Below are 22558 nucleotides of genomic sequence, written 5' to 3'. Positions count from 1 at the left end.
ACTGCCTTGGATAATATGTTTTGTTTTCGTTTTTAAAGTTAAATCAAGTTATCTTTGAACAACTTCATGACAACTCATGACAGCACCCGAGCACCCCTTCCGAAGTTTGATTTATGACTACAGGACAGAAGTAATTCTGTGTTCACGGAAGTTGCTCTGGAGAGCAGTTTCTAGAGTCAGCAAAAAGGCAAGCCTGTGGAAGGCACAGACATGAAAAGGTGGTGTCCAAGGTGGCTCTCACGCCACGCCAGACGCCCACAGCTACGAAGCCTCCAGCGTCACCTCAGCTGAAAATGATCATGCGGAGGAAGGATGCGGCAGCAGAAGTCCCATGCAAATCTGACAGGCTGGGCCTCATCACAGCTGAAAAAGCTTCAGCGGGAACCAATGACAAAAATGAAGACACGGATGGGGTTTAATGCCTCCCCCCCACTCCGAGTGACAAGCATGGAAGGCCACGGGTGGTGCTGCACTGGAAGCGGAACTCCGAGGTCCAGTCTGAGCGCCGAACCTGCCAGGCACGTCCAGGGGTCAGTGGGGGTTTAGGAAACATGCATCTCATAGCTAACTCAGTCCTGTGAGAGCTGTGAGTTCATGCTACTAGTGCTCTTCCTGGACACGGGGAGCATTAATATTACCAACCCAGAAAGGAAAGGGAAAATACATACGCAGAAGAAATAGGAAGATTCTCTCCTTAGGAAAGTCAGTGGGATACAATCCCTAATGGAAGATCAGTGTCTATTCTAAGAGCTAATTACCATATTCTGCCATGGATAATGTGCACTTTTTGCCTAAATTTTTGGGGGGAAAAATAAGGATGCACATTATACATGGGTATAATGATTGCACACCATGGGTATAATAATTCATGTGTATAATGCACACAAAACTTGGGTGCCCATTATACATGGCAAAATATGGTAACAAAGTACTGTGCTTCAAAAAACTCAAGATACAAGGATGGGAGAACAGATCCAGGTGGGTTGTGGGAAATTCCCAGGCCTGCCAGTGATGCTAGCAGAGGATAGCTTGTGAATGTGTGGGTACGACCTGTTCTGGGCAAGGGGAACAGTGCACAGCTCTCGATGCCAGGGTGGCAGAAATGCCGGTGTCCGAGAGACTTGGCCCATTCTTCCCTGGCCCAGCACAGATGCCAAGCTTCCCCGGGGCACTGGGGAAAGGTATTGCCGAAGGAAAAGTAGGCCAGATCCTGGCTGCTCCTCCTCTAAAAACGGCATCCCTATAAATGGAGACAGGAGAGTAACCCTTTCACTAGCTCGAAACTTGCTCTTCTGGTTTTGATAAATCCTTTTGAGTAAGAAAGCACTACTGTTTTGACTTTTAATATCTTGTTGTAAGCCCTTAGATACAGCCATCCTCCACTTAAAATTTAATTTGGTTCAACCTACAGAAGTTTACAAATGTTCACTGTAGGCAGGGCAGTGCATGAGGCCTCGTGTAGACAGAGATGACAAGGGCAGTGGGGGGTGGCACAAGGATGGAGTTGATCAAGAGAAGGAGCAGAGGCAGGCACACTTTGTCCCCAACACCCAGCTGGATGAAAGGGGGAGAGCAAGGTACTGGGTGAGCTTTGAAGAGGGACTTGGCGAACAGCACTGGTGCTGAGAAGGCAAGCAGTGGCCTCACGGGAGGGGTGGCACCGGACCGAGATGAGGCGGGTGAGCAGAACGAACACAGGCACCACTGCCTTCCTCCTTCATGCCTAACACAGCGCAGGTGCACAGGTGGCTGCAGAAGCCTGCTGTGCTGGCGGAGAAGCGTGCAGCCTGGTGTGGTCGGCACACGGGGATGGTTGAGGAACCAGGGGGCTCATCAAAAGTGTATGAAGAGGTGACTGTGATTAGGAAATGACTCTTGCCCAGGGTGATGAATACGGCCCGAGTGGAAAGGTCGGGCATTGGTGGGGGGTGAACGGCTGAGGAGGTTGAGACAAAATCTGAGAAGACAGAATGGCTTCTGGAACTGGAAGTGTCTGGTTCGTGGGAAGGAAAAGTTGGGAGCAAGGCCTCCAGGGCCCATGGAAGAAGAATAAACACAATCCACATGGCAGGGAGCTGGGGGAAAGAGGGAGTTCAAGGTCACAGGGGCTGTCCTTATGGGCTAGCTGACAGAGCGGTGGTGTTGGGTAGCAGAAATAGGTAACGAGAGGAGCAACAGATTAACTACGGTGGGTAGTATTAATATTAATGGAGGTGGTAGCAGTAGTAACAGTATTTTGTCAGAGAAACAAAACAAAGACATCTCACATGTCTTAAGACCTATGGGGTGCAGATTTGGGAGTCTGATGAGCTCAGCTTTGGATTTCAGGGGCACATACATCCACATGGAGATGACTGGCTGTGCAAATCTGGGGTGCGGCCCAGGGTTGGAGCTCTAACTCTGAGATGTCAACATCTGACGAGACAGCAAGAAGAGCTAAAACTGGAAGGGCAGGCAAGATTACAGAGAGGGAGAGGGAGTCTAAAACTGAGACCGGCCTGAAGCCTCAGACGTAGTGTTTGGCCTATAGAGTGTGTTTTAAAATACTTTTAATTACTTGCCAAACATTTAAAAACTAGGAAATGTCTCATCACATAAAAGTCAAGTTTTCCAATTTCTCTTGGAAAAGGGGATATTCTGGAACACTGAGACCTCTATTTCTTCTTGATAAAAATGGCCTGGAACTGAAGAGAGGTGTCCTCTTTGGAGGGGACACTCAAGCCCTGGTCGGCCACATGTCCCACCGCAGCCGGCTGGCCTTACTCACTGACTGTGTGTGGCTCCTGAGCCCTGGCACGGAGAGACAGGAAAGCCAGGGTGGCAGCGGGAGGGGCTCCTGAAGAAGCAAGAGGAGACCCAGGACCCTGAAACAGACACCAGGACAGGGACCGTGTCGAGGAGGGGGTTGTAGCCCTGCTCTGACTGTCCCCCTTCCAAAGATGCACAGGTAGGGACTTCAGAGGATGGGCACCATGAGTCCCCCGAAGTCTTCCTCGGGACACAGTGCAGGGTTGGGGAGCGAGGAGCCCGCCGCCCCGGGGCCAGGCCCAGGACTCTGCCTCAACACCCGTTCCTGCCGCCGCCGCCGTGAAGGGTGATGACATACACCTTTTACAGAAAACTTTATTTGCTTGTGTCCCTGATGGGACCTAAATGCCAAGCAAGTTAACAATGTTTGAGCAACCACTTGTCTGTGTCTAAGGTCACGCTTAAAATTTGCCTCACCTCAGCTGACCTTCCTGACTGTGGTCCAAAGGAGAAAGTCAGCCAAGGAGGAAAATAAAGTGACCTCATGAAAGATTCTGGTCACATTTACTGAAGGAGGCAGAATGTTTTCTAGGGTCAGTGAGCATTTTACAAGCTGCAAAGAGTGAGGAGGACAGGGTGGAAAATGTGATTCCACCGGGAGTGTAAGTCTTAAACTGCCTGCGGAGCAGAGGGAGGAGAGGGATTAAGAATGCGGGGACCCATTTCACATTCCCCCTCTGGGGGCGGCCCCTCGGCCCTCCTCCTTCAGGTGGAATTTAACCAGAGGCTACAGCAGGAATCAGAGGCACACCCAGCCCGAGAATGAGGAACCTGACAGCAACTCCAGCCACGGGCCTTCCCGAAGGAAGTTCTACAGTGCAATGTGGGCTTTAGGGCAGGTTTATACAAGAATGTCCTGGGAAGCCTACTGTAAACTAGGAAAGATAGGTAAAAGATAAGAGCCCCTCGATTGGGAGGGCGCCGAGGTCAGCGGGTGAGGCTCTGCAGTCCCACCATCTGTGTCTCTGTTCCCCTTCTGTTGCAGATGAACTGTGTGACCTTGTATAAATTTCTTAACTTCTCTGGGCCCCAGACTCCCCAACTATAAAAAGGAGACTTTTCTGTACTTCAGAAGGTTGCTGTGACAAGAAAATGAGATAACCAGTGTAAAACGCCTATCCCACAAGAAGCCCTTGTTAGATGTTCATATCTATAGGCATCTTATTAAGTCCATCCTGTTCTACCCAAAGTCAGGAGCAGGGCCTGAGAGACTGAAACCTGAGGTTGGCCTTGACCCTAGGCTCACCTGGCTCTCCACTGTGCAGCCAGTAGAGACAGAACAAGGCCTGTTTCTGCTTTCACAGCCCTGGGCTCTAACGGCCAGGTGGTAGTCATGGTCTCTGGAAAACCATTTTTCTGAAAGTACAGGTTTCTAAAGACAATCTTAAAACAAGGAGATGAATAGGTGTCAATGTGCAGTTGTATCCACTTTAACGACATAAAGGAGGTCACGAATGTGGGAGGAAGCGTGCAGGGCAGCAGCATCTTTGCAAATCGGGTGCCAAGCGCAGCATGCCCGTGTCTCGGGGGCTCTGCTGCCTGTGACGAGGCTCTGGTTTGGAGTTGTTGGATGTCCCACAGGACAGAGTGTAAACTAACCCTGTGCAATATAATGTATGGAGGTAACAGATCCAAGTCTGCTTTGAAACTCTCTAAAATGTAGGCAATGGCTAAAAGTGTTTTTTCCTCTTTCAAAATCTGTTTGATTGCAGAGGAAGAGGACTAGTTATGTAAATACAGCAATCAGTCTAATAAGATTTTCTTCCAGGATGGAGAACACACTGTATTTTCTATCTAATTGTTGGGCTTGGCTGTTGGGCAAACAAAATGACCTTCTCCTTTCATTCAATTTCAGACAAAAGAGCAGAGAGAGTTAGCGAGCCAGGAGGGAAGGGAACTGTGCCACAGGACATTCCCATCAATATTCCCGGGGACGCTCCGAAACGGGAAGAAGGCACTGTGTGGCTCTGCAGAGAGTCCTGGGGAAGGACAGCCGAGAAAGGGCACAGGACACAGAGCAGAGTACCGTTCGCGGCTGTGATGGCCAGCCTCAACATTGGCGTGCAACACAAGGCTGACCAAGCGCGTGCTTGTGTGTGCATGTTGCAGCCACGCGTGTCTGTCTTTTGCCACCGTCGCAGGTAGTCTGACCTAGTTAGGAAGATCGATCACCAAACTTTTCCTTTCATCCCCCTTCATGCACAGACACAAGAATGACCCGTGCCAGCAGCACCACCAGTCTGGAGCTGTGGTAAGAGGGACAAGGGTAGGAATGTGAGTTAGCTGATAGCATGGGAGGAGACACACCAGGGCTTTGGCTTGGTGCTGGTAAGTCACTTTTCCACAGGGGAAGGCAGAGACACGCGTGTCAACCTAAGGTGAGGCTGACGGTAACCCCTGGGGGCGGGATAGAGCGTGGGGAGGGAGGGACACATAATGGATTTTTAAAATAGCTCTGAGGAAAGAGACTAATCTTCCCAAGGACAGGTTAGTACACAGAACAGTGTTGCTGTGGACTAGTAGAGGAGCAAGAGCAGGAGCGTTGCTCCAGCTTGTTCAGACGGGGTCTGAGTGGTACACCCTCGGCCGACAGCTATGGCAGAGTGCCCTACTGCTCTCGGAGCGCGCAGGGCCCAGATGCGGTTGGTCTGGGCAGGGAGCCGCTGTTGGAGTAGGAAAAGGAATGGTGGTGTTTTTATTTACTTTTTATTTTTCAATTGTGGCTGGCATACAATAAATACTATCAGTTTCAGGTATCCAACATTGCAACTGGACATTTATACGTCCTTACAAAGCGATCGTCCGACGAGTCTAGTGTCTGCCTGACACTGTGCACAGCGGCTGCAGTGCAGGGCCGGGCACAGGAAGGCTGAGAGTCGGGAGCACACAAAACAGTTTATCCTTGTGCTATTATTTATTCGTTATTGTAATATTTCCCATACAGATAACTGTAAGCCTATGTTTGCCTACCCATATTATTCACCATATTCCCTATGCCATACTCTACATCCCCATGACTATTTTGTAGCTGACAACTTGTACTTCTTAATCCCTTCACCTTTTTCATCCAGCCCCCAATGTACCTCCCATCTGTTAACCATCAATTTCTTCTGAGTTTATTACTGTTTTATAAGTTCCACATACAAGTGAAATCATATGGTATCTGTCTTTCTCTAACATATTTCACTTAGCATAATACCCTCTAGGTCCATCCATGTTGTCACAAATGGCAAGATTTCATTCTTTTTTATGGCTGAGTGACATTCCATTGCATGTATGTAATGTATCTTCTTTATCCATTTGTCTTTTGATTGGAACATTTAATCTATTTACATTTAAAGGAATTATTTATAGGTATGTAGCTATTGCTATTATTTTGATTTGTTTTTGTGTTCTCTGTTCATTTCTTATTATCTTGCTCTTGTCTCTTGATGACTTTCTGTACTATTGTGTCTGGATTCCCTCCTCTTTATTTCTTGTATAAATTCTTATAGATTTTTGGTTTGTGGTTACCGTGTGCTTCATATATATCAAACTGTTTATAGCAGTCTATTTTAAGCTGACGGTTGCCTAACTTTGAACATATTGTAAAATCACTTCCATTTCTACTTACCCCCCGATTTATGTTGTCATTTTGTACTTTTGCATGTGTGTTTGTGTGCATCCCTTAATTTACTCTTGTGTTCACACATTATCTTCCTACCATTGCCTTTTAATCTTTGCACTAGCTCTACAGTTGGCCGATCCACTGCTTTCGTTAAGTAATTGCTTTTGTCAGTGAGCATCTCCCCCATAATTTCTTACTCATATTTTTAATCTTTTCTATGTAAAGAAGTCCCTTTAACATGTCTTGTCATACTGGTTTAATGGTGATGAATTCCTTTAGCTTTTTCTTGTCTTGGAAGTTCTTTATCTCTCCTTATATTCTACATGATAGCCTTGCTGGGCAGATTAACCTTGGCTGCAGGTCTTTGCTTTTCATCACTTTGAATATTTCACGCTACTCCTCTCTGGCCTTTACAGTTTCTGTTGAAAAGTCAGCCAACAGTCTTACTTAAGGGACTTCCCTTGTAGGTAACTGCTTTTTTTTTTCTTGCTACTTTTAAGTTTTGCTCTGTCTTTAACTCTCGGTCTTTTAATTATGTTGTGTTTGGGTGTGCACCTTTTCAGGTTCATCTTGTTTGGGACTCTCTGTACTTTCTGAACTTATATGTCATTGCTTTAACCAGGTGAAGGAAGTTTTCAGTTATTTCTTAAATAGGTTTTCAATCCCTTGCTCTCTCTCCTCCTGGTATCCCCAGAATGTGAGTGTTGCTATGCTTGATGTTATCCCAGAGGTCCCTTAAACTATCTTTTTTTTTCTTTTTTCTGTTTGCTGTTCTGATTGGGTGTTTTCCACCACCGTGTCTCCCAGGTTGCTGATTCCACCCTCTGCTTCATCTAATCTGTGTTGATTTCCTGTAATGTTGTCCGTATTTCAGTTACTGTAGTCTTCATTTCTAACTGGTTCTATTTTATGGTTTCTATCTTTTTGCTGAGGTTCTCAATGAGTTTATCTGTTATTCCCTTAAATTCATTGCTCATCCTTATAACCTGTGCTTTGAACTCTGTAACTGGTAGATGGCTTGTCTCCATTTTATTTAGTTCACTTTCTGGAATTTTTGTCCCGTTCTTTCATTTGGGACATGTTTGTCTCATTTCGGCTGACTCCCTGTGTTTGTTTCTGTATATTAGATCTGCTACATCTCCTTAACAGTGTGGCCTTATGTAGTAGGTGTCCTGTGAGGTTCAGTGCCACAGTCTCCCAGGTGACCTGAGCTGGGTGTCCTTTGTGTGGGTTGGTGTGCCCAGCTGCTGTGTTGAGCCTTGACTGCTGTTTGATGTTAGTGGGAAGGATTGACCCTCAGGCTGACTGGCTGTGAGGACTGGCCATGACTCCAACAGTCAGTTGTTGTGCGGGGGCTAACCCCACGGTGCAGGAATCACTTTAGCAGGGCTCTGGCACCAGATAAGTCTGCCCTTCAGGGGTGTCATTTGTGGAACTGTTTGAATGGTACTCTGGTGTGGTTTGAAGCTGGCCACCAGGTATGTTGGTTCTAGAACCTCTTAGAAAAGGTTCCAGGGTAGGTCAAGGTCAGCCACTGTTTGTGCCTGGCTTAAGGCCACCTGATAGGAGGTACATAGTGATATGTGGTTTGTTTCTGTTTGTCCTGGGCTTAAAGGTGCTTGCGGGAGCCTCTGTTGTGAATTGAGGCTGGCTACTACTAGTGCCAGGCTTGGGACCCTTCGGGGGGTACCACCATGTGAGCTGAGTCCAACCATTATTTGTGCCAGGCTCGTGGCCACTTTGTTGAAGTTGATTTTCCAAGCCAACACTGGCCACAGCTTATGGAAGGTTTGGGGCTACCTAGTAGGAGTTATGAGTGGGTACTAGTCTCAGTTTGCATTGTACCAGGCTTGGGGCTTCTTAGCAAGAGATACAAGGCACACTGAGGCCAGCTACTGCTTGTCTGGGGTTTGAGAGATTTTAGGAAAGTCTGCAGCGTGAACTGGGGCAGCCTGCCTGTGAGGAAAAGCCACTGGAGATGGCTTAGGCAGATGTGTGAGTTGTGTGGGGGAGGGTCTCAGGGAATCAGTGTGGTGAACTCATTAGCCAGGTTAATGGAGATCAGAGATTTGGCAACCAACTGCGCCTGCTGTACGAGTGGGGGAGGACTCAGCAAAGAAACAACAGTGCCTGCCAGGGTTTCCATCCTGGGAGAGAGCTGTCCTGGCACTAGTCAGTTCCGTTTCTCCCTCTGTGTCTCTGGCACTTTTTGATCTGCTGCTCCTGGGCTGGAGTTCAGGGCAAGTATTGGATTGGCCAAAAAGTCCATTCAGTTTTTTCTTAAAATGAAAGACGTTTTTCATTTTTACCAATAACTTTATTGATTTGGATATTTTGAGTATGTTGGCTATCTCCTGCTTTTGGCTTCTAGTGGGGAGAGGCCAGGGGTGCTGCTAAACATCTTCCAGTGCATAACACAGCCCCACAGCAAAGAATTATTTGGCCAAAATGCCAATAGTACCAAGAAACTTTGCAAACAACTTTTGACACATTTGATCAGTCACAGAACCTTCTCCATACACCGCACAAAACTTTTTTGTTGTCGTTGCAGTTGAATTTTTACCTTTCTTGAAATAATAAAGCACAGTACTCAGAAAATGTTGCATACCTTCTTCCATTTTCCATATTAAATGGCTACATACAAATTCACCAATTTTGATAAGGTTTTTTAAAAAATGCATGCTGATACGACAGCTGTCACAATATAATCTAACAAAATTATTTTGAATGAAGTTAAAGACAACTAAGCACTACTAGAGCCACCGTACAGAAACAAATTAAATGAACTTTTTGGACAACCCAATAACTTGGTGAATAAGTCCCTCAGAAGGAATGCCTAGGTCCTGGTTGGTGTGGCTCAGTGGACTGAGCACCTGCCTGTGAGCTGAAAGGCCACTGGTTTGATTCCCAGTCAGGACACATGCCTGGGGTGTGGGCCAGGTCCCCAGCTGGGGGCTTGCAAGAGGCCACTGATTGTTTCTCTTGTACATCGATGTTTCCCTCTCTTTCTCCCTCCCTTCCCCTCTTTCTAAAAATAAATAGATAAAATCTTAAAAAAAATAAAAATGTTATCATCATCGGCCCAATAAATGTTTATTTAAAAAAACAAAAAGGAATGCCTGGAACTCCAGAAGCCTCTGTCTCACTCGGACACAATCCCCACTGGTTTCTATAGCCGGATGTTATGTGGAGTCCTCTTCCCACCACTGTTGCCCCAGGCTGGGGAGACTGGCGTGGCGCTGGGACCCCTCGCTCCTCAGGGGGGACCTCCACAGCCTAGATAACCCTCCCAGTTCTTGACTGCCACACCGGGAGTATGGGGCCTGCCTGCCCTGCATCTCTGTTCCTCCTGCCAGTTGCACTGTCGCTTCTTCTTTATATTCTTAGTTCTAGGACTTCTGTTCAGCTAGTCTTCGGGTGCCTCTTTGTGATGTGTGTTCTATAACTTAATTGTAATTTTGATGTGGTTGTGGGAAGAGGTAAGCACAGCCTTTACCTACTCTGCCATCTTGACCAGAAGTCCAATATTACACCACCCCTCTTGTTTAAGGATCTTACAGTAACTTTCTTTCGGATTCTCCCCAAAACAGTGTTTGAAAAGTCAGCTCTAATGGTCCACAGTTGGATTCTATGCACTACTCCAGTCCCAGTTTTTCCTCCACTTCCTCCACCTCCTCCTGGCTGACTACTGTGGTTGCTCCCTTGAGCATTCCAGCCTCTACCAGGAGGGGAGCAGGAAATAGAGGGGCTCAAACTCAATGCTGCTCTGATCAACTGCCTGGTGACAGGTGTAGGACAGCTGTGGCAAAAAGATCTTTGGGGTTCCCTCTGTGTTCACAGAGGCAAACAGAACTCCTGTAGACAATGCACAGATGATGAAATCTGGTATGTGTAATGACAGATAAACCCACACACGTACACACACACTTTAATTTCTATAAAGCTTAGGAACAAAAGCACTCTATAATCTCCTTCTGATGCTAAGTTTACAATGCCTGCCGAACTGACAAAGGTGACTCAGGAGAACATACCAAACTCCTTTCACCAACCTGGCCACCTGTGTGAGCTCAGAAGCAAGGGCATTAGCTTCACCTGAGTCAGCGCTGAGCCTCATGATTTTTTCCAGGAGATGATTTAGCAAAAAGGAACACTTACCTCGGTGGCCCTCGCCCTCCTAAGCTCGCTATAGGCAAAACTCAGTGCAACCACAGAAGCTCTAAGAAAACTATACATTTTCTTCTGTCATGATCATTAGTACTTTGGGATGATTTGGTGCCAGTTTAGGAAACTCAGTCAATAGGAATCATTTATTCCAAAACCAAGTAAAACACCATAAAAATATCATCTTTAAGGTCAGAAATCTGGGAAGCCTATATCTGTTCTTTACACAGTGTATATACCTTTTCTGTGTTAATTTCTGTGGGTGTTGTGGGCCTTTATAATCTATTCTGTAAGGGGGCGTGGGAACTGTTTGCTTTTAGAGCATGCACACATGAGCATTTAACATGTATTGTATGTTTAAAGGAAAGATGAGAAATGAGAGACAAAAGGGTAAGCAAGGAAAGTAGTCTATTGCATTTTTGGGAACACATACTGTCATTATGTTTAGTTGTAAGGCTCACTGATTAATGAGTTGAGGAATTTTTCAAGTAGAAGTCCTGGGCTGAAAACTGTGTGGACTGCTCCTCCTGCCTCTATGTCCCCCGGAGTGTGGTCTCAGAGGCAAGTGCCTGCCCCTTGTCCATGTCTGGATGAAATGTTTGGACACCCGTGCCCAAAGAACTCAAAAGTCCACTGTTGCGGGGTGGCAGCAGAGCTGATGGTGGGCAGGGCCAGGGTAAGGAAGTCATATTGGGTTAGGAGTCACGCTGGACAAGACACTCATGCCCCTCCTGCCCCACCACTCTCTGTGGAATGCTGGGCAAGAGCACCCCTCACCCTGAATTCATGGCACTCACTGACACTGTCATACCCTAAACAGCCCTGAAGCCTTTATATCTCTATGGTGTGTTATTTACTATAAATGGTTATCCAAATAGTTCCTACAGATATGGAATGATACTTTCCATTTAAAAAGGTAGGGAGGAATTCAGAAAGCATTGTTTTTTTTTAAGGAAAAATATAAAAGGCCATGCAAAATACTCAGCAGACACCAATTTCAGCCCTGACCTCATGTTCCAAAGAAAAGATCAGGAAATTTCAGGAAGCCAATCAGGGGTGACCCGTCACAGAGAGGTGGCGGTGAGAGCGGACAGGGAGGGCAGGCCGGGAAACCTCGGCGCTCCTGCCTCTCAGTGGGGAAGGCAGACCGAGCCCAGCAGAGAGAAATCACACAGGGTTGCCAGAGCAGCAGCTTGCGGCCGAGTGCACCGGTGAGAGCTCTCCTTCTCTGTTCCCATTTATTCGTTAACAATCCTTCTTTGGGGTACCCTTAGGTACTCAACTTGGGGGCTAAAGGGACACTTCTTGAGAAGGTATGGAGACTGTTTGTTCATGGGTGGTAAAAAAATAAGTATGCTGAAAGCACTGATTAATTTTGTCTGCAGCATAAAAATGACCAGGGTGACAGAGACACCCAGGCCAGGGCCTGGAGACTCTCTCTGGGAATCAAAGATGTAGCCGGACCCATTGTTACTGAAATACTTCACAATAAACTCAAAATGAAACTTAAAAAATGATGTAGCTAGACTTGTGGCTCACATCATTTTTCCTCTTTGTACAGATTTGCATTGTTAAACCATCTCATTTCATTCATGAAGGCGAAGTTCGTGGTCCTACACAGTCTACACACGTGCACGTGTACGCACACTTTGATTCCTATGCTCATTTTAAAAAATTCACCATTTATGGACACTTTCAAATACACGTTAGTACGTGCCCATCACCCAGCCTTGACAATTACCGACACATGCCCAGTCATGTTTAATCTGTTCCTCCCTGCCACCTCTGGACTATTTCGGAAAAATCCCAGGTATTTCATCTGTGACTGCTTCAGTCTATTGGATCCAGAGTGGCCTTTGAACTATGAAAGAATAGTTTAGTCACTCATGCTTCCTTGCAATCTCTCAATGACGGATGTTGGCACATCAGGTAAAGGCCACACTCCTTCACATGGTCTCTGGTGTCCTTTGAGTCCTCATGTCCCACCCTCACCATTCATTGCCCCACATGTGTGCTGGTTACAGGTCAGCCACAGACTTACTCAGAAGGCCTTCTCCTTCCTCAAGACCGCCGCACACCTGTACACCCGACTAACTCCTCTGCAGCCTCTGTTCTCAGCTGAAAGGTCATCTCCCCAGCATGGCCTTCTGTGACGGCCTAGAGGGGTCTGCCTGTCACTTACTCTCAAAGCAACTGGGACTCTTTTCTCATTGCATTGTAAGTATATATGTAGTTATTTGTAGAATTTCTTTTTTAAACATGTCTTCCCACCCCAACTGGACTGTAAATTCCATGAGGACAGGGATGATGTCTGTCTTGCTCATCTCTGCGCCCCCAGACCCTCACACAGCACGTGAGCACAGCCAACCTGGGCTGCTATGCATTGATAGGTTTCTGTTCGATGAACAGGAGGATCAATACCTATTTGAGTACACACCACATGAGTGTCTTTGGTTTAGATAGAGAGCTCCCAGGAAAACACAAATCCAGTTCTCTCCAGGATAAAAATCTACCCCAGCCTCGTGTACAATTTAGCACTTAATGATCTTGATGATGTTGGCGAATTCTTCAAGGAGAGGAGGAAGATAATGACACCTCTCAGCACGTTGTGAATTCACTAGTCGTGACTCAGCAACATTAGTGACTTACTCCTGCACGGTGCGGGCCACTCCGAAAATGCTTTCATGTGCACCACCCGACTGGAAGTGGGCCCTGCAGGCGCCATCCTCCCGCCTCGCAGAGGGAGAGACCGGGACGCAGTGGCGGGAGCAGAGTGAGGCCTCTCGACTCTCACGTCAGTGTGCTCTCCATGCTGCCACGTGCCCCTGGTTCACTCTCCAGGCCTCAGCTTCACCCACCACCTAGGGGTGTGGACCCGATGTTTTAAGACTCTGCTGTCTCTGAAATTCTGTGTTTGTGTTTCTAATAGTCACTGAGTTCAATGAAATTAAGGGTAAAGGCGAGTGATTACAATCCAAAACTTAGCAACATGACCTCCTGACAGTTTTTAGGACTATGCAAGACACCACTGAATGGAGTCAACTTTCAACTTTAGAAACTCTGGAAGTCACCAAGCTCACGGAATCCCAGAAAAAAGCCCGAGGACTGTATTTTTTAAAGAAAGTGGTGTGCCTTCCTCGATCTAGAACTGTACAACAAAATGAAATCTTGTTCAGAGTCCTTAACTCACCTGATCCCCAGCACAGACAGAGCGTGCAAGCCCTTAGTGGCCTGGCCTGAGACCCCTCGGTCCTAGCCAGCGCTACTCAAGAGTCACTGCAGGCGTCAGTGCAGGGGTCGGTCATGCTGCAAAATCATCGGCCTGTTTCACCAGAAGTAAACTGTGGACACACTGCAGGTGTGGATGTTCACACAACCGGAAGCCAGTCCTTCCTAACCTTCTCACTGAACCCTCTTCCATTGCCTCCCCTTAAACACTGGTGTGTCCTGGGCCCCATCCTCTGTCCCCTCATTCTCATGCCCTCTCCTCCAGGCAATATCTGCTCCCATATTCTCACTACACGCTAGAGTGATCAGCTCCAGCCTCTCCTGAGTTCCAGACCCATGTGATCAATGGCAAGGAGTATACAGTTCCTGTATATCTCCCAGGGCCCTCAGAGTTCACATGTCCTACGCCCCTCTCTCACTGCCCCCTCCCTGCACCTAACACTCCAGGGGTACGGAGCTTGTCACTGCCCATCTGTGACCATGCACACTACTTCCTGCCTCTGGGGCCTTGTACCCTATTGAACCCTTGTTTGTTCCCCAACACCCAGCCTAAGTGCTACTTCCTCTGTCTTGTCCTTGTGTCACCCCTTGGGTTACCTTCCCTGTCTCTGCCTCCAGGGACAGCTCTGATTATTTTTCCTTGGCGGTGAGCTAAGTATTTATTTACACTCTCCCCTTCCTACTGGACTGTGGGCAACATCAGAGGCCACGTCTCTTCACCTTTGGCGTTCCCAGCACAAAGCACAGGCCAAGCCAAGGGAAGGCATCTGATGAGTATTTGCTGAATTGAATTAAACAGGGATCCTAGTTTACTAATATACCACTTTCTTCTTCCAGGGTCACAGACTCATTTCAGGTCAATAGAATAATAATTATTTCTGGTATTACCACATTATTCAAATGCAGAATCTTTAAATAATGCTGTAACATTATTATTATAAACATTATATCCGACCTTTTTGAAAATTAAATAGGTGACAGATGGATGCTATGTGGGTAGTAAGTACACAGCATCCTAGCAGCTTCCTCCAGTGGCTTATGTTTCTGGTGTAACTGGAAAGAATCACACCAGGGAGTGATTTAGGTGCTAAAAACACAGGGCTCTGAGGTTAAAAGATGCCTACTGATGGGAAATAGAATAAAAATAGAGAATGGCCAGATGTAGTCTAGCTTAGAACACTGGACTGGCATCAGGAAAGTCTGGATTCTGATCCCAGGCTTTTTAAAAATTTTTGAATGCCCTGGCTGGCATAGCTCAGTGGATTGAGCGCGGGCTGGGAACCAAAGTGTCCCAGGTTCAATTCCCAGCCAGGGTACATTCCTGGGTTGCAGGCCATAACCCCTAGCAACCGCACACTGATGTTTGTCTCTCTCTCTCTCTCTCTCTCCCCCTGCCTCCCTCCCTTCCCTCTCTAAAAATAAATAAATAAATAAAATCTTAAAAAAATTTTTTTTTAAATTTCTAAAGGACGAACATATGATTCCACTGACACGAGGTGCTGTGCATGGAACAGAAAAATCCATACAGACTAAAAGTGAAATGGTGGTCACCAGGGACTGGGGGGAGGTCGTGTGTAAGGGGTATGAAGTTTCAGTTTTGGAAGATGAAAAAAGTTCTGGAAATGGATGGTGGTGATGGTTGTACAACCATATGAATGTACTTAATGCTACTGAACTGTACATTTAAAAAGTGTGAAGACAGTAAATTTCATTCCAGGACTGGAGTTCCTACACGAGAAAATGTAGCTGCTCCACAGGCCTCTTAACCAAAACTCCCAGCACCATCAACACCTTTTAGAAATGAACCAGCTATCTTCATCTTTACTCTCCTAAGCACACAGTAGGTGGTAATACATGGTTTTTGAACTCAATATTATAGAACAGAGCCAAACTACAATGTGCTTTCTTATTTTCAATGTAAAGGCATCAATCCATGTTTCTTCCTCACTTAAAATAAGGCTTCCAGTATAATGCTTTAAATGCATGCAAAAAAAAGACTTTTTCAACATGGTGCATTACCTCACTGCACCTGAATCCTGGGCCTGGCACCTGGCTTGCGTTAAAGTACCATGGAAGCAAAACAGAACTGCAGAGGTTGGGAAACCTTCCTCCTCGCCTCCCAGCACTAAGGGAAAGGGCCTTTGGTCCTGCTCCTTGGACATCACCGGCAGAAACACAATCAATAGTGCAACACACTGGGAATGGTGGTCATGTGACCCACCACCGTGGTATGTCCTGACTGAAGGGAGCATCACACTAAAGCCACAAGTGTTAGAAATACTGGATAGTTGGCAAGCGACACTGTCAACTGCTATCATAGTTGGCTCAGAAATAACTATTGCATAAGAGAGGAAAACAGCCTGAGAGAACTCTGGTTCTTTGATTCTACAGATGAAATCACATATTTCAGTTAAAGCTCGTAGCTTACTGGCAGGAGGTATTAAAGAGAGACACAAGAATCACATCAGGCAAGCTGGTTTGCTGTAGGTTGAAAACGGCTAGGTAAGCCAAACTTACAGATTTCAGGATCCCTGTGGCATCTTCATGGAGCCAAGTAGGGTAGACCACTTCGTCGTTCAGTATGGCCTCAAAGAGGTCATCTTCATTCTCTGCCTCGAAGGGCGCGTGACCACAGAGCATCTCATAGAGCAACACACCCATTGCCCACCAATCTACTGCGGGCCCATAGAGCATTTCCTGGAGGATCTGTGCAGAGAGGTAGGGCAATGTGAGAAGGGCTTCGCATATCTGATTGACAAATGCATCCTTAACAACTAGAGAAAACAATAGATTAGGAAATATCAAAGTAAAAAAATTGAGTTTCCTGTGTTGACATTCATGTTTCATTCCATCTCTGGAGAGTGGCCAGTTTTCCCTGTGGTCAGCTCAAAGGCCAGCTTCTCATCCAGGCGATCAAACATTTGTGGTCTGCTTAGGCCAACATAATGACATGCATAGATCCAAAACAGAGAGGGTTTGGGACTACACCTATATGAGAGGAAGAGGAGTGGGCTCGCTCACTTGTATGGAAAAGGTTTGAGAGCTTTTCTTTAGTTCTGCTAATGGGTCTGCTAATGGGTCTGGGAGATAAGGAAGAAAGCAAAGATTTGTGAGTCCCCATTCAGGGCTAAAGCCTGAAGCAACCGCAAAGTTGACAAAAACCATTTTTGACTCAAATTCTTATTTAGAGGAACTGAGGACATTTTCAGCCATCATCCAGCCAAGCAAGTACAAAGGAGTGTGGAGGCATCAGCTTTCAACACTGCCCACAAAGCCACAGCGCACAAAAGCAAGCCGGGGCATCATCTCTCATCGGGGTTACTGTAGAGCTCGGATTTCCACAGCACTCACCTCGGGAGCAATGTAGTCGGGCGTGCCACAGAAGGTCGCCGTGGTGACTCCGTTACAGATCCCCTCCTTGCACATTCCGAAGTCTGCCAGCTTACAGTGGCCCTCGTGGTCCAACAGCACATTGTCCAGTTTCAGATCTCTGAAAAAACAAGGGGCAGCAGGTGTTAGGGCCGCCAGGCCCCCAACTGCCCACCTGGGCGAGCTGGCTCATGGGACCGGTGATCAGACCAGAGTCAGGCACGCATGTTTAGAAAAGAACAAACTTTTTGGGGTTATCTAGAGAAAACATTTAGATCAACTCACAAAATTGGCCTCAGGGTTCCCTAGATGATTGTTCCACATGGATGGGCTGACCACATATAGAACGTTGGCTGCCCTTTAGAAAGTGAGGGCAGGATGTGATTTTCCCAGACTTCCCATGTACCTTGTACCCATAGACACCCACCCACCCTGTCCCTCCACTCTGGTATCTATCTCTGCCCACTGGGGTTCACTTAGTGACCATTCATGGAGCAAGTGGCCACTGTGTGCCAGGGACTGTAATAGACAGTCATCAAGAGGACAGATGATCTTTATCCCCAGGGAACTCAGAGTTTGAGGACGAGACCAATATTTACTGAAGTATAAGTCTGTGATGCATGCTTCCAGTTGATTTGGCTCACTACTGTGCCTAGCATAGTGCACGCAGTAAAAACTTGTTCAATATACATGTATGTAAGTGTTTTGTATATTACACATATGACGGGGGAGAAGGAGAGAGGGAGAACAACTATTGCACAATACAAGAGGCATGATGGAAGTATGAGCCAAGCACCGTGAGAGAAACACAAGAGCGAGGACTCCCCAGAAGGGGTGGTCTTCCAGACAGGGAAGGGGTGATGGAAGGTCAGTGTGGGCAGATGGATGGGGCTGGGGCAGCGAGGCAGGCACGGAGCTGTGAGGTGTGGTGAGGCTCAGGAGCTTCATGCGGTACAGTGAGGCTGGAGAGACAGCAAGGGATGCTGAAGCCTTCAAGTCCGGGGCTGGAGAGGAAAGTTAGGTCTGCATGATGGAGGGCCCTGAATGCCACGCTAAGGAATTTTGATATTTAGCCATTAGACAAAAGGGATCCATTGAAGCTCTTTGACTAAGGAAGTAACACGTTCCCAGCTGAATCAGTTCAGGGAAGAGATGTTAAGACCTGAGCTAGGACAGTGACAAATGGATTGGAAAGTGAGGGGTCAGCCAGCAGCGCTTTGGGGAAACCACGGTTAGTAATAAGGCCTGACAACCCCTTGGAGATAGAGGGGGAGGGGACGCAGAAATGAGGACTCCTTGCTTCTCTCTCAGATTCAGGGGGTTAGTGGGCATGTTCCTAAGCAGGAGAAGGAAAAGCAGGAGTAAGAACAGGGTATGTGTGGTTGTACCCCAGGTACACAGGAGCCTCAAGAGGCCTAGTAAATTATGGGGAACCCAGGACAAAGGCACTTTCACCCTTCCTCCAACCTGTAGGAGCCGAGTCCACTTGAGGAAGTCAGTTTCCAGCGGCAGCACTGTTTGGTGAAGGGCCCCACTGGACAGGAGCACGGCTGGGTGCCGAGAAGACTCTGTGCACATAAAAGCCAGCACGGTCCTAAACCAGCCCTGCCCCAGCACGGCTCCCAGCACCAGGCACGTTCTGAGGGAGGGAGGCCCGTCACCCAGGCAGGCTGGAAGGGAGTCCTACGCACTCACACAATTGCCACCCTCCTGGCTCACCTGGGCCAGGACAAGAGAAGCAGCCTGGCCAACTAAGAGACGCCTTTATGCTTTGCTTTTTAAGAACTGAAGCATTTGGAGGCAAACCACATGGGCTTAGCAGTGAAGAGGTGGCTGCGCAGCCAGGAGGGATGCTAGGCGATGTCCCTGACCTGGAGATTTGCAGTCAGCAGCCAGCATGGGGGGCGGCCATGGCCCGACCCCGTGGGGCACTGATGGGGCTCCCTCACTGGCGTGTCTGTAGTAGCCACAGCTGACTGCTGTTCTGTTCCATGGCCACAGCGGGCACTCATGGCTCTGTCCTCCTGTCCCTGCTCTGCTGGCGTGCTTGGCCCAAGGGACGAGGCTGGTGTCTGTCCATCCAGCCTTGGATCACGTTTCAGCTGGAGGAGGTAGGTGACGACAGAACTGGTGGGACTGGTTTCCACAGTGACCTGGGAGTTTGACCACGCAGGCCTTACAATGAGAGGTCACTGTAGACACCTGGGCATGAAAACAAAGCCCTGTTTTCCAGGAACCCTGATAAGGGAGGTTAAAGCAGCAGAGTTTCCTTGGCACAGATCAGCGGGCACACACACCAGACTCCTCTCTGCTCCTGGCCGTGGTCCCCTGGGTGTGAGGGGTGTGAGGGGTGTGAGGGGCGTGAGGTAAAGGTGTGCCAAGCACCTGTGCCTCCACTTCAGAGAGCAAGCCTTCCCCGCCTCAAAACCACACCCAGCGTCCGCCTCCAAAGTTGCCGCCTGCGCCCTTCTGCACGGGTGACTGTTTTCAGTGGGCTGTGACCTGCGGGAAGTCTTTCCTCCCCCACTGTCCCCCACCCCTCAGTAGGAGCAAGACTTATTTAAGCCATATGAAGGTGGGATCACAAGATCCCAGGGTGTGGGGTGCAGGAGGCTGCCACCAGGAGAGCCGTCTCAGTTCTTCACAAGTGGTCTTAGACTCACGGCTCTAGTAGGGCCTGGTTGTCTGGCTCCTCCAGGGCTGAGCACACACGTTACAGGGGCGGGACAAGGGTAGAGATCATATACAGTTCTCGGCCCCAGGACAGAGCAAGGCTGTGGGGGAGCTGAGCCCTGGGCTGGTGTTAGCAGCCACGGACCAGCCCTGTGGTCCAGGCCTGCGTGGACCTGTGCCCAGAGCATTCTGACTCTCTCGCATTGCCAAACTAGGTTACTGAGTTTCTGACTTTGCCCGAAGCCGTTATGCCTGCTAAGAGCCCGTAAAGCCTATGTTCAGGTAACAGAAACAAGTGCTAACAGAAACCCACAATAGCCTAAAAAGCTGACCTGTGATTGCTCAAGAGAGCTTGTGACTAAGCCCAGGTAAGAGGTTCGACTGCTTATTACTCAGCTGCTGTCATGGGTAGCAAGGATTGCTCAGGGAGAGAAAGTGCTTCGCAATCAGTTTTGTCCGGCGCCCTCTGCACAGGCTCGCTGCTCAGGAGACGGAACTGAGCAGGGCAGGGGCCCCAACTCACCCTGGGCCCAGGGTACCCGAGGGCACAGACACGCCTCGACCCTGACTTCTCAGTCTCATCTTAGGCATTCTCAGAACTGCCCGAGCCCCAAGGAAATGCCAGTGCTGGTTTCACACTGGCTACAATCTAACAGGGCAGAATCTTCAAAACGGATTCTAAGGGGGTTTGGTTAAGAACTTGATACAATCCCAGGCTGTATCCTCAGCCCAGATATCTCACATCTCTACTGTGACATCTGTCCTGGTGTCCCCAGACACTGGGCTCCACCCCTGGAGTGCCCAGTTCCTATCTGTGTGACAGCACCCTCTGCACTGTATTCTAGAAGGCTCTGTCTGAGCACCTGCCTTCCCACTTAGCTGGGGCTACACCTTATTCTCCCCTTGTTCCAGCTCGGTCCTGGCTGAAGGTGCTGACCAGAGAGAGAGAGACGCAGTACTTCTGTGAGCTGCCCTGGTCAACTGAGAGCCTGCCTTATTTTTAGGGAAAGGCAAGAAATTCTACAAACCCACTGAGGGCTTTGCTCCAAATTATTGTGCTTAAACTTCTGGAAAGCCATGTGCTTTGCCCCTTACAGATGAGTTTCAGAGGGAAAAGAAGAATTCTGAAATCTAGGTTCAAATTTTTTTGCTTTAGTGAAGCTGCTCTGGGAGAGGCAATGAGAGAGGGGAGCCCAGTACCTGCCCCGGCTTGCATGCAGATGGGAAAGAAGAATGCTGAGAGGATTAGTCAAACGGGCCCAGAGTTTACAGAGCCATGTATGGCCATGGTCAGTGTCCACATGAAGGATAAATGATCTTCATTAAAAAAAAAAAAAAGCAAAAATCACGTCGACACTCATGACTTTTAAATACTCAGAGGTCAGTTTTTTGGCTTTCAGATTCTTCTGCCTCCTATGCCAACACGTAACTCAGCAGCCAAACTTAACAGGGCCACACAATGAAGATTACAAGTTCCACAGGGCAGAGGCTCAGATCCCAAAATGCCTAATACGCGGTTATAGGCTCATTATTCATTAGGTCATTGGGCACCGGTATTTAATAGCTGCTATGCCTTTTGTCATGCGAGTACAGAAGGGCAGAAAGAGTTATTCTATCCTCCTGGCTGCCTGAAAGGCTCATTGTTGTGGCTGGGTAATCAGCGTTACTTCAGATGCCCACAACGGTTTCAGAGAGGGTTCCCAAGTGGCTGAAGACAAAGGAAGTGCAGCAACTGTATTTATTTTGTTTCCACTCTGAGCTGCTCCAGGAGTCACGACACAGAGTGACATGAGTCTCACCGCTCAGCTCACTGGCATCAGTGACTCTTCCAAAAGAAATAAAGGAAACTAAGCTGAGAGCTGGCTCCTTCAACAAACATGAATCTATGAGGCTATTCAGTAACTATTTTTAATGTATTTGTAAACATTTTATAATGGAAAAGTTTACATATACAAAAGCACAGACCCTCATTGTGGTCACACGGCCTGGGCAGCTCTCAGGGCACGCCTGACCTTGTTTCACCTGCACAGTTACTGCCCTCCTGAGCCACTTTTTCCACATTTGGAAGCAAATTCAAGATATAAAATCATCTCATCTGTAAATGTGTCAATATCTGAATCTAAAAGACAACAATGCTTTATTTGTTTTTTTAACAATGCTTTAGTAAAGTATAATTTTCACATTAGTTACATACAGTTAATATACTACGATAAGTATATTGTTTTTGTCTCTGCTCATTTGTGTGTGTGTGTGTGTGTGTGTGTGTGTGTATCCGAGAACTGAGAAAAGCTTCTGTGAATAATAGTGTCATTATTACTACCAAATGCTGATGGCCTTATCCAAATTCTTTTATCCTCAGAACAACCCTATGAAGTAGGATCTATGCCTACATTACTTAGTCAAAGTAAAATGCAGGATTTGAACTCAGTTCTGCTCAATTCTGCTGAGGCCTGGGCTCATAACCTACGACAGCAGGCACACTCTCTCCTGCGCAGTGGTGGTGTGTCGGTGGCTAATCCTCTGAGCAGACTGTTTCCTGAGAGGACCTCACCAGTTGAAACAAAGAACCATCTGAGAATCCACGAATAATCTCAAGAGTGAACGGTGACAAAGGGAACACTTTTGTTCCCATTACTATGAAATGCATAATTAAAATTCTGCAAAAAAAATTTTTTTTCTTGCTTTTGTGCATGGAGAAGAAATTCAACGGAT

At 47.5% G+C, this 22558-nt stretch overlaps 1 protein-coding gene across 1 annotated transcript in view; it reads right to left on the bottom strand.

The window, feature by feature from the left end:
* The window catches only part of PRKCH (protein kinase C eta), a 205244-nt gene that overhangs the window by 3828 nt on the left and 178858 nt on the right, over positions 1 to 22558 (bottom strand). The window contains exons 11-12 of the mRNA XM_045823062.1: positions 17156 to 17294; positions 16322 to 16510 (exon numbers count right to left, since the gene is read on the bottom strand). Of these exons, the coding sequence (XP_045679018.1) occupies positions 16322 to 16510; positions 17156 to 17294 (328 nt within the window). The remainder of the gene's footprint in view (positions 1 to 16321; positions 16511 to 17155; positions 17295 to 22558) is intronic.

Source organism: Phyllostomus hastatus, unplaced genomic scaffold, assembly GCF_019186645.2.
Source record: "Phyllostomus hastatus isolate PE091 unplaced genomic scaffold, TTU_PhHast_1.1 phas_scaffold_501, whole genome shotgun sequence".
Classification (NCBI taxonomy): Eukaryota; Metazoa; Chordata; class Mammalia; order Chiroptera; family Phyllostomidae; genus Phyllostomus; species Phyllostomus hastatus.
The sequence above is the reverse complement of the archived record's forward strand: the minus strand, read 5'-3'. Positions and strand labels throughout refer to the sequence as shown.